This window comes from Emydura macquarii, unplaced genomic scaffold (assembly GCF_026122565.2).
Source record: "Emydura macquarii macquarii isolate MOO-44397 ecotype Brisbane River unplaced genomic scaffold, CSIRO-AGI_Emac_v2 contig_1644, whole genome shotgun sequence".
Classification (NCBI taxonomy): Eukaryota; Metazoa; Chordata; order Testudines; family Chelidae; genus Emydura; species Emydura macquarii.
The window spans coordinates 5,897,640-5,909,820 of NW_027131781.1; the positions used below are offsets into that span (position 1 = coordinate 5,897,640).

The 12,181-nt window shown below is 39.3% G+C and overlaps 1 protein-coding gene across 2 annotated transcripts in view; it reads left to right on the forward strand.

Moving 5' to 3' along the window:
* DENND4A (DENN domain containing 4A) overlaps positions 1 to 12,181 on the forward strand; it is a 101,145-nt gene that overhangs the window by 54,329 nt on the left and 34,635 nt on the right. For both annotated transcript variants that reach the window (XR_010921273.1, XM_067555547.1), the window contains exons 14-15: positions 5,702 to 5,835; positions 6,748 to 6,883. Coding sequence is in view for 1 of the 2 variants with exons in the window: in XM_067555547.1 (XP_067411648.1) it covers positions 5,702 to 5,835; positions 6,748 to 6,883 (270 nt within the window). In the remaining variant the exon portion in view is untranslated. The remainder of the gene's footprint in view (positions 1 to 5,701; positions 5,836 to 6,747; positions 6,884 to 12,181) is intronic.

The following is a 12,181-nucleotide window of genomic DNA, read 5'->3' on the forward strand; positions in this document are numbered from 1 at the left end:
ACGTTAAGCCCAGTCTCTGTTTTAGTGCATACCGTTGATAGTGCCCAAAATAATGCACAAGTACTCAATTCTCATGTTATGGCTTTGGTCCAGGCAAAACACTTGTGTACTCACTTTTACTGCTGAAGTTAGTTGCATGTGCAGAAGTGGGTACACAAAATTGGCTTGATCCTGACTGAAAATTCTACCTCTTATTTTCTGCATTATGGTAGAACAGCATGCCTCAGTTTAGTGAGGATTAAATTGCAACCCACAATTTTTAATATTATTTGGCTATATTTTACTGTAACCAAAAGTTCCTGTTAATATTGTAGGAAATATGACCTGCTTGTTGTCTTGCTGTGGGTACCTGGAACATTCTGTTCTGGGACACTGATGTAAAAGTAGTGCATGCTGTTTTCTGTGATTTCCTGTAAAGTAGATCACCTGCTGTTTGTTCCACAGGAATTAATGTTGAAGATTATTAGAATAGTTACTGGTTAGGGGGCAAAGCACAAGAAAGTCTGACTGAAGAATCAGTGCTTTGAAAAAAAAATCTGAGAACAGGTCTGACTTATTGTGCAGAAAGATTTGATTTGAACGTCTATAAAGTGGTGTAATTTTGCACAATTTTCTTTATCTGCTTTTATAGCCTGAGGTCTGTTTTTATAGCTATCTAAAAACAAATGAATAAAAAAAGCATAATTGTACATGTTTGTAGACCACGAATTGATTTAATTAAACATTTGTTAAACATTCAAGATATCTTTACGATTTAACAGAAAAAAATCTTTAACTGGCTTCCTAGTAAAGCATGTGACCCATGTTAAACTGTTTAAAAAAGGAAAATTGCAGACAGGCGAGAATGTACTCCAGTGTCTAACACTGCTGAGCAGTATTCATACATAATTGCAGTGCACACTAATTGTGTGTCTAATGTTAAATAGGGCTTTTATTCAAAATGAGATTATTATACAAATGCCAAGTTCATTCGTACATTTCATTTCATTTTATAGAATGGTTTCAATATGCACATAAATCAGTGTCTTAGCTAAAATTATTTGTTGCTGGGAGTTCAAACGATACTCTGAAGGCTTAACTCTTGTGTTGATGCTGCTACTGTACAATCAGCAAATAGTCTATGCAGCTTGTAAGACAAAGCAAGAGGTTCTACTTTTAGAAAAGAATTAAAAGGCAGCATGTTTGAGTATAAAACGGAGAGCCTGGTTCTTTCACCACTTCATTCTGTGGGCAGCTTTTCTACAGAATATCTGTTTCTAGTCTCTAAAATGTGGATAATACTTATTGTCTCACCAGGATGTTGTGAGAATAAAAGTCTTCTATAGTGCTTTATCATAATTCTTGCATTGTGCCTTTTGCCTAAGGATTTCCATGAGCTTTACAAAAATGGGCAACTACTTCTAAAGATTTGGAAACGGGGGCACAGAAAAACTGCATTATACACCTAGGATTTGTTGATCCTTATGGAGTAATTTCCCCAGTCAGACCTTTCTCAGTAGGATGAATAGATTCTCACAAAGGGATTTCTTCAACTTTAGATCAATAGTAAGGTCCTTTCACACTATATTTCTTGACACCCCCCCTTACTTCTGATGTTGTTTTTGGGTTTAGGATATTAAAATTAAAAATGCCAAGGGTTATACTGTGGGAAAAATCAACGATTAGGTGGGTCATTCTCCTTCTTTCCCTCTGATGACCAGATATTTATATTGGCCATTTGCCATGACTGGTACAGTACAAAGGCAGCTGTGTGGTTGTCTTAGAACACAACTGGATGATGGTAGGCAACTTTCTTAAAGCCTAGACAATCTTGGTCATCTTCCAGATAACCAGTTTCATAGTATGTGCAACTGGAGCCAGTGTGATTGCCCTGTTCCAAACCACCATCATGGTTGCATCTCAAGCCCAGGCATAGTCTCTTATTCATCTTTATTTCCCCTACACAGAAGCAGTTCTTTATTGATTATCCATTTTGTGTAATGAAAGGACATTACTAAATTGTCTCACAAGATCTAATTTTTTCTGAAACAGTTAAGAAATACTTCAATCTATATAAACTGAGTTTAACATGCTTTATTGCTGAAACCAAAAATAAGAACCGGTTACTGTGGTTTCTTTAAATATTTCTAAATATTTAAATTATTAAATAACGTTTAATTTATTTCTGCTTTTAAAGAGCCATATGTTCTTGCTGTTCAGATGATTACATTGCTAATCCTCTTAATCTGTCTCATGCAGTAAAATGCATGATTAAAAGCATCTCTGTGTACCAAAAAGCTGTGTTTATCAAATTTTAAATGTTTTTAAGGATCCTTTTGAAACTACATTCTATATGTTTCTGTTACAAAGTAAAGAAATTATTTTAATTTTATGTTACAGTAGGAATCAGCTTTTTCTGTACCTGAATCTGGAGTTGCTAAACTTCCAGGAATCAACAGTATCAATCTGTAGATTTCGTAGTTCAAGTTCGGCAAGAAAAAATGCCTTTTGATAAGCTTTTATAAAACAGACATTGTTGTCAGTGCAGATTAGCACAAATAAAGCACGGACTCAGGTCATGTCATTTTCCAAAGTCTTGTATATTAAGAATGGCACAAGATGTTTTGACTTACAGGACACATGGACAAATTGTTTGATTCAGAACAACTAACTGGACTGGGGAATTGGCAATGGAATGTGCACTCTCTTGTTTCAAAGATCTCCAGTTGCAATCCATCTCAGGCAGGTAGTGACCAAAAGCCATTAGCAATTGCCACAGTTTGTTAGCTTGTGTGAAATGACTCGTTAGTTGTTTTATTTATATTATGGTGTTGACCACAATATATAGAAAGACAAAGACGGTACCAAATTTTAAGTTCTTCAGAATGGGGGCTGAATCCAGTTCTTATGGAACATGTTTCCTGTTCAGTCTCCATAGCTATTGACTCATTAGCTTCTTTGTGGAGAATAGACTGCCTGCTCATCCCGTGGAGTGGTCACTCTAGGTCAGGCATGCAGCAGCGTAGGAAAGCCTGTACTGCTGCTGCTGCCAATGCTGCTTATGTGCATAAACAGAAGACTTCGGTCTATAGGGCTGTCAGCTTGGCACTTTTGACCAGCCCTAAACTCTTGGTTTTAAATGTACCTTTAAAATATAACAATTATAATTTAGTGTGCATTTTCGTGAATTTTAGTGCAGTTTTTATTTATTTAAATCTATATAAGGATAACAATACCACTTGCTGCTGTTGACACGTTTACTCTTGAGATTCCTTTTTTAGGGGAGTTATTGAAGAAAAACAATATTTGTGATTTGTTTCAGTTAGATACATCTCACTCTGTATTTGCTGGTTATAATGTAGAAGATTTGTCTGTGGCAGGTTATATCAGCAAGTGTCAGAAAATGTGTCTGAATATTCTGAAATTCTAGAGATAACTCTGAATCTGAATTAGATAATGTGCCTTTGCAATTTCTGATACTATAATGCTTAAAGAGGGCTGGAAGACAATGACATTTACTTTTCCAAAAGCGAGCAAGAGCACACTTTTAGATAATAGTGATGAATGTTAAATAGATGTCAAGGTACCTGAGTTGAACACAGCAGCAGCAAAAATTTAGCATTTTCCATGTCCTAGGAAGGAGGCAGATTTCCCCTGATGCCAGTTCATTGACGTTGGAGAGATGTGTCACATTATGAGCAGAAAAAACATTGCAGGGACAGAAAGCCAGGAATGATGTTGGATCCAAGAGAGTAATTAATTTTACAAAAGAGAGTGGCAGAGCTTGTTCATCTGACCAGTCAGCATTTCTTGCAAGAGAGAGCTTGTCATCCAAACACAGTAAAAGTGCAGTTCTCTTCTGTGTCTGATAGGATTGAGAGGCTTTGTAAGTGTTACAGTATATTGATTTCTAGTGTTATGCAGTCAAAGTTCAGTCAGATTAATTTCAGGAGTTGGGGCTTTTATCCCCAGTGATTTCTTCCAGTTTCACTTTCCACGTTCTTTGGTGTATTTTGTGCAAACACAATGCACTTGGCCATTAGAATCCTGACTGCACCAGGTATGAATTTCAGAGGTGCTGCTGAGCCTCTGAAGCTCCCATTGACTTTAGTGGCAGTAAGGGTGCTCAGTGCATCTGAAAATCAGGCCATAGTGGCTTAACGAAGCTTTTGTCTCTTCCTGAAGTGGGTAGATTTACCATCCTTCTTGTGCAGTATTCATAGAGAAATACATGTTTAAAGGAAAAGAAGATATCCTCCTACAGATCCATTATGTGTAATAAGCTTATTAAAATCAGCTGACCGCTTACACAGTAGGAGGCTAAGTTTAGGTATATGGTCAATAACTGTCTTTCCAGGAGAAAAGACTGAGGGTAAAAGTTCAGTACCTTGTCTTGTAGCCAGGGGAGCCTGCCATATACTTGACATACATGATGAGGGCATATGGCATGGCTTTAATTTTAATTCCAATCCCCTTCCTGTTCTTATCTCAGTGGTTTGTTTCACAGCCACACAGCCATTCATGTAATTTAAATGTTGGTGTTGGACTAAAAAATGTGTCCCAGATGAGGTAATTGAGTAGCTTATTTTAAGAACTATCTGAAATTCTACAGTTTCCAACGCAACTGCTCCTGAAGCACACAAATGATTCAAACTATAATGCTAAGAAGATCTGTTGGTATGTGGTAAAAATTCCCTTCTTTTATTCTTCCCCTCTTCTCTCCAATGGCAAAACCACACTTCCTTGTAAGAATGTTTCTGTGGCTCAAGGAATGGAAAGGAAAGCTTTGAGTAGTATCGTTAGGCAGCTTCTGCTTCCATTTGGTTTTTCAGGAAAACAGCATTTTTGTTTTGCCTAATTGAATGTTACAACTGAGTCCAATTCTTCCTCTCTAACAGAGAGCAGAAAGTTTAAGCAATATCTGTTACTTTGGATAGGTCAGATGCCTTAAATCTGGCATCTCTTTAAATATGTGTACGCTAAGTAGACAGAAAGACTTGCTAGTGTATCTCAATTACAGAAGTTTATTACTGTGTAAGAAATTGAAATTGCTGTTAGAGTTATCTGTTCTCACTAAATTACATCGTTGGATCAGACTTATGTCATTAGTCCAGTCAGTGATCGAGTTGGAATAAAAGAATAGCTGTAAATTTTCATATTGGAAAATTAAGTTGAAGCTGTTTCTTCTGTTTGCACACAAGTTTCCAATGGCTTACCTCTGAAGGATGGTCTTTCTCACAAAACGAACTGCTCTGGCCAATTAATGGGATCCATCAGGAAACAAAATGGCTATGAGCATACTATATGAATGAAAATAAATTCTTCATTAAACAGATAAATGTTCTGACACAGATATCTCAAAGGTAACAAGCAGGTTGGTGTTGAAGTGCTAAAAATTGTTACAGATAAAGCATCCAGATGCCAAAAGGTGTTTTCTTAGCAGCACTCCTTCCCTAGTTTGGGGACTGTTATATAGATTTTGACTGGGAAAAGGCTTTATCAAAAAGGTGCATCAACATGACATAGCTAATCCTCATTTAACCTCACCCCGACAACTGTGCCGCTTAATCATCATCTTACCAGAAATTCCTGGCTCCCAAATGCAGTTCTTTGATGCTAATATTGCATACCGTTTGCCTGTGCTGTGCCATAGACTTATGTTAATTTCCCATAACCAAATATAATTTTAACACGTACTGTTCTTGTAATTAAATTTCTGCAGGTAGATATGGACAAGAGTGGTGAAACACGGCTTATCGAGCTGGATGAGTCTTACAAGAGTGAACACACGGTTTTCATAACACCACCTGAGATCCCTCACCTACCTAATGGCGAAGAGCACCCTTTGCAGTACAGGTATTCAAGGGAGCAGGATAAGCTACTTGCAAACAACAAGAATAAAAAAGTGCCCTGTTGTCTTTCTATAGCTAATTTATAGAGCTGTATTGTGGTAGCTATAGAACACAACTTTTCCAGTCCTGCAATTCTAAATTCTGTAAAAAAGCTTACATGTGAAAAGCCTGCTCTGCCAGCTTTAATTACTTTCATTTCTGTGGACATCACATTACTTTATTCAGTATTTTAATATCAGTCACACTGGCTGCTGCTATCTATATCTGAATTTTAAAACAACATTCAGGGTCACAATTTGCAGAAGACCTCTTATAAAATATTGAGTGTCCGTCAGCTCCCATTGATTTCAGTACAAACTGAGGATGCTTATTGCTTTGCGGGAAACACTGTGTCTCACAGAATCAGACCTAGGGTGAAAACTGATGTTATTAATTTAGCAATTACATGTCAAATTAGATTATTTCTATTGGGTTCTTTATTACATTACCAATAGTCCATTTTAATCTAGCAATCCAATTTTGTCTTTCAGATGGTTTTGTAGTGCATATATTGATTTTTATGGGCCTCTGTGTCCTTTCATTAGAGAGTGTTCATTAGAGATTAAATCAGCACAGAAGTTTCTTCTACTAACTGCAGTCAATACTAATGCAGTTGACTTGTGCTAATTTGTTGGAATACTAATAAAGAAAAACTGTTACTTAAGAATCAGAATTGGTTCAGTAAATGGATGCAACAAGTTAAGAGCTTGTGTTTATTCAAGTCATCCATAACATTCAATAAAAAACTTTCTGTATAGCTGCTTCAAACTGTTACCTGAGGAAAGTATGACTGCTCCACTGACATTCTTAAACCATATGTTCTCTTCTGATTGAAACGGTCTTATAAAGGTTAAATTATGCATGATTTCTTTTATAGCTATAATGGGTTTCCTGTGCTGAAACTAGATTTGTTTGACCGACCTGAGGGGTTCTTGACTACACCAAATAACAAATTGTCTTCAAAAGCCGGTAGTCCCAACAGCCCATCGCCAATGTTCAGGAGAACAAAACAGGTACTTTGAAATATTTATATTACTAAAGAAGTTTTAAAAGTTACAGGGACCTGCTTCCAAGCTTATCCTTCTTGGTTACCATGGTTGTAGAGGCAACTAAATTATTTTGTTCACCAAGAAACATGGACACATTGGTGATTCTTCTTCAAGTGTTTGTGCATGTTGTGCATGTGAATTTGGATTCTTTTGGCCAGCCATGTCCAGAGAGGTCCTGAGTGTCACTGTGCTCCCAACTCAGGGCATAAGTGGCAAGGTGAATCTAACTGTCCCTCAGGTCCTTCTCATCACCCATGACTTCAAGTAGGAACTGTGCAGTGTCAAAACCTCTTTGCTGACTGTGTGGTCTTATCACTAAGTCAGTGTTAGTTTAATGATAAGATGAGTGTAGATTTACCATTTTCCTTCTGCCTATTTTTTATTTATTCTCTCATCTTGAGAATATGACTCCCCCAGAGATGGTTTAGTACTGTGTTCTGCCTGCTATGGTGGAACAGAAGGCTTCAGGATTCAAAAAATGTCCCTCCTGCAAGGCAGTGTAATACCTCTTAATGATGGGCAACCAGATGCCTTTTGTGTCTGAAGCTTAGTTTTTAAGTTGATCTCAGGGAGAACTCTAAAAGCTATGGAGGTGCACGTGAAAATATTTCTGATGAAGAAATCCATATGTCCCTCCTCAGACCCTGTGGTCTCTAGGGCTTGAAAATCTTCTCTGATGTGCATATTGTCAGATAATATTCCTCCTCAGCTGGTAATAGCTCTCACAGCAGGGGAAGAAAAGAGCATTTTGATCCCAAGATGAAGAGATCTGGGTCTCCTTCATGGGACTCTTAACTCAAAAGACATAAAACTATCCATTTAACCTCAAAAAAGGTACTGCAAGACCCACAATGGGTCTCTCTGTAATCTGTTTTGGAACCCTCTATTCCTGCGGGGGCCCCTTATAGGGGCCCTGGAAACTAAGGAAGAGCTCCTTGGAGCACTTATACAAGGCACAGGCATGGCCCTCAACAGACCAAACAACCAAACAAAAGGCAAGTAACCATTTCGTGTCTTCTCCAGAACCTGCTCTCATACCATCAAGTTGTGATATTTGCTTTGTATCATCTCAGACAGGGTAAGCAAAGTGCTGATTACAGGAGTGCTCATCACCCATTGAATGCAGACAAATGAAAGAGAGCATTGACCCACAGTAAGGTTAATCTTATGTCACAGAGGTCATGAAAGTCACGGATTCTGTGATTTCCAGAGACCTCTGTGACATTTTCTGCTTCAGCCTCGGGGTGATGGGGCCGGAGCTGTCAGCCCCTACGGGTGGCAGGGGGACCAGGAGCTCCACGCTGCTGTGGGTAGCAGGAACCAGAGTGGGCCCCACTGACACAGAGCTCCCAGCTGCCAAGGGGGCCCTGCAGCTCCAAGCTACCACGGGTAAGGTGTGGAGGAGACCTGGAGCTCCGACCTGCCATGAGCGGTAGTAGGGCCCCCACAGCACTCTGCAACTGCACCTCCGAGCAGCTGAGGGTGGCTGGGGGACCTAGAACTTCCTTCCATCACGAGGGCCCCCTGCAGCTCTGAGCCACCAGCCCAGGGGGCCCGCAGATCCAGAGCTTCCAGCACGGTCCCACAGCTGCTATGGGCAGTGAGGGTCCTGGCACTGTCACAACTGCGGTAGGTGTTGGGACCCCTGCCCCCCACATCTTTAGCTGGTCTCGGGCTCTCATCGCCCAGTCAGCCTCATTTTGTCACAGTTATTTTTAGTAAAAGTCAAGGACAGATCACAGGCGTCAATGAATTTTTATTTACTGCCCATGACCTGTCCCTGACTTTTACTAAAAATAGCTGTGACAAAATCTTAACTTTAACCAACAGTTTTCACCTGCAAACCACAATAGTGTGAAAGCAGCTAGAAGCAGCTAGGTTGGGACAGGGTGTGCTTTCTTCCTCTTTGGGGGATGGAAGAGGTGGTGCTTGGTGATGGGAAAATGGGTGGCACTGTGTGGTACATTGGAGGGAGGGAGTGTAATATACTTTCTCATTTAGTTATGACTCTTACATTGATAATGAATTTCTTGGTTGGAAATTTAATAAACTATAACATTTTATATAGACCTTGATGGCAAAGCATTTGGAATTATCATTCAAAATTTTAAATTTAAGGGTGTCTGGCCAAAAAGTTAGTCAGGAGTTCTAAAAATTACATTAATCTGAAGATCCCTCTTCATTGCAGAGTTATGTAATGTAATGTAGTTAGGGAAGTAATGTTTAAATTGTATAAAGTTACAGCCATCTGTGTGAGAATTGCACAGCACGGATATTTTGAAAAGAGAAATTAAAGAAGTTGGTGCCTCCTGGCAGCCTTAACTTTCGTCCTCATGTTGTACAATCTTTGCTAGACTAAGTATTCTGATATTCAGACACTCCAGAAACCTTTCTGTTTCAAGACATGTCCTCACAATTCTTGATAGGATGAGTCCCACTCTGAAAAGTAAAGAGTATTTCAGCCACTCTGGAGCATGGCACTAGTATAGGAATCCCGTATTTCCTTTTTCCCCCACAATACACACCAGTTGTAGCTCAGCATTTCCTGTAGAGACCACTGACTTAGAGTTAATATCTGTAAACTATTCTCTGTTTCTACGTAATGGCACAATTACCTTTTTCACTTTCCTCTTCCATAGTTATTTATGGAGAGGACATTTTTTTCTGTCTTCTGTTTTGTGTCACCTGTGTCATCAAATCAGATGACCTAGCAACACTTTTACACTATTTTTAGGGCAATTTCCATTTTATTAATATTCATTTATTTAGATTGCTATAGCATCAACAGATGGGTAGATGCTTTCCAAACATACAGAAAGATAACAGTTCCTCTCCCAAGGAGTGTACAGTCTACAAAGTAAACAAACTTAAATGAGAAGTTGGGTGAAAAAATTATAAACAAAGTGATCAGGGTGGTAACAGGTACCCATTTTTGCGTGCGTGCATTCAAACTCACTAAATTCTCTTCCCTTTTTCCTCTCTGCTCTTCTTGTCTTCCTCTTATTGCAATTCCAGTAATCTTACATGCCCCTTTCTCCCTTCTTTAAACCTTTTCCCTCCACATTAATGAGCAGTCCAGTGATAAGATAAACAATTGAGATAAGTGGATGACTGTCAGCTAATTTCTTGTGGGCCATCAGAAGGGATTTCCATGAAGAGGGTGGCAGGCTCAAGAATCAATTCAAAAAGAGTTTTTCACGTGTATGAAATAGCATAGAAGAAAAGATTGAGGAGGGACCTGATAAGTCTTCAAATATGGCATGGGCTATTATAAAGTAGAGGGTGATCAATTGTTCTCCATGTCCACTGAAGGTAGGACAAGAAGTTATTGGCTTAATCTGTGGCAAGTGAGATTTAGGTTAGATATTTGGAAACATTTTCCTAACTATAAGGATAGTTTAGTTCTCCAATAGGTTAGCAAGGCAGGTTGTGAAAACCTCGTAATTGGAGATTTTTAAGAATTAGTTAGAAAAACAGCTGTTAGGGATGGTTTGGGTACACTTGATCCTGTCTCAGTGCAGGGGAGATGGACTAGAAGACCTCTCGAGGTCCTTCCAGCCCTATAATTTATTATTCTAAATGGGGTATTGAGATTGGCATAACCCATGACAGGTGATTAGAAAGACAAGGTGTGTGAGGCAATATCTGTTATTGGACCAACTTCTGTTGGTGAAAGAGACAAGCTTTTGAACTACACAGAGATCTTCAGGTTTGGGGAAGATACTCAGGAGTGTCACAGTTAAACACAAAGTGGAATAGATTGTTTAGCATCAGTAGTTAACACACATTCTAAGAGACCATTCAAGGTGAAGTGGCCTGTTGACACTTCTGCAGTCATAAGAAGAAAAATGGAGTTAGTGGGTTACAGATTGAGTAAGAACCCATAAATCCAATGTCTATTAAGATGACAATTTTAGAGTCTAGCAAAGTTGTGAATTTAAGATCCCAGACTCATTCTGAAGTTGTTATACAGGCTTTTTTTTTTTTTTGAGGACAAGGACTGAAATGTCAGCTATGGAGAGATCGTTTTGTGAAAAATGTTTGCCCATGAGTGATATGCTGTTTTTGACGTTTTTCTGAGGGAATTCATTTGGGAGCATGGTGATTGTCTGGTTTCACCCACATAGCTATTTTTGGGGTATTTAGTCCACCGGATGAGGTATACAATGTGTTGTAATAAGCATGTGTAGGATCCCTGAAACTTGAAAGGTTTGTAATGGGGAGTAATGATTATCGTAGCAGTGGAGCTATGTCTGCAGGTTTTGCATCTGTTGTTCTGGCAGGGTCTGGTGCTGCTTTGAGTTGGTGGGTCCTGGTCTGTGGGGAGTTTTCTTCTGATGATGAACTTTACAAGTTTCGGGGGTTGATTGAAGGCCACAAGTGGGGGTTTGGGAAAGATTTCTTTCAGGATGTTGTCTATCAAATATGGATTATAATTGTTCAGTGATATGCCATCTGGGTTCAGAACCTTTTGGGTGGTATCTGAGTGCCTGGCTCTGTGTTTGGGTGGTTACTGAATCTATGAAGGTAAGTTTGGTGATCCCTGGGTTTCTTGTAGATAGTTTTCTGTACGGTTCCATTGATGAAGCTGATCGTGGAGTACAGGAAGTTGATGCTGGCCTGGGTGTATTCTAGAGAAAGTTTGAGGATGAGGTGGTTGTCAAAGTTGTGGTGGAAAAATGTGAGGGAGTTTGTCATCTGTCCAAAGGATGTGAATATCATTGATGTATCTCAGGTATATCATTTGGTTTTGTGGTGCGTTTGTCCAGAAATTCTTCCTGAAGGTGGCCCATGAAGAGGTTGGAACATCGGGGAGATATCCTAGTACCCATGGCTGTTCTCATGGTGTGGAAAAGTGTTTATTGTTTAATGTAAAATTGTTATAGGTGAGGATGAAATGGATGAGTTTGGTGATGTATTTGGGGTAGATATCTGAGTTTTGTTCATTGTCTTGAGGCAGGCAGCTTATGCTGTCATTGTGAAGGATGTTGGCATGCAGGGACGTTGTTAATATTGCAGAGTTTCTGGAGAAAGTCGGTTGTGTCCTGGAGGAAGCTTGCTCCTTGTGGTGAGTGGTTTGAAGATGGTTTCTATGAGCCCTGATATTCCTTGAATAAGAGTGCCATGGCTGAATATGATGGGTCTGCCTGGTTTCCCCTGTCTGTGTATCTTGGGAAGCATGTAGAAGGTCCCTGGGGTCAGTTCATGGGGGATGAGGTTGTCGAGTTTCTCTTGAAGTTGTTTGGGGAAGGATTTGATGAT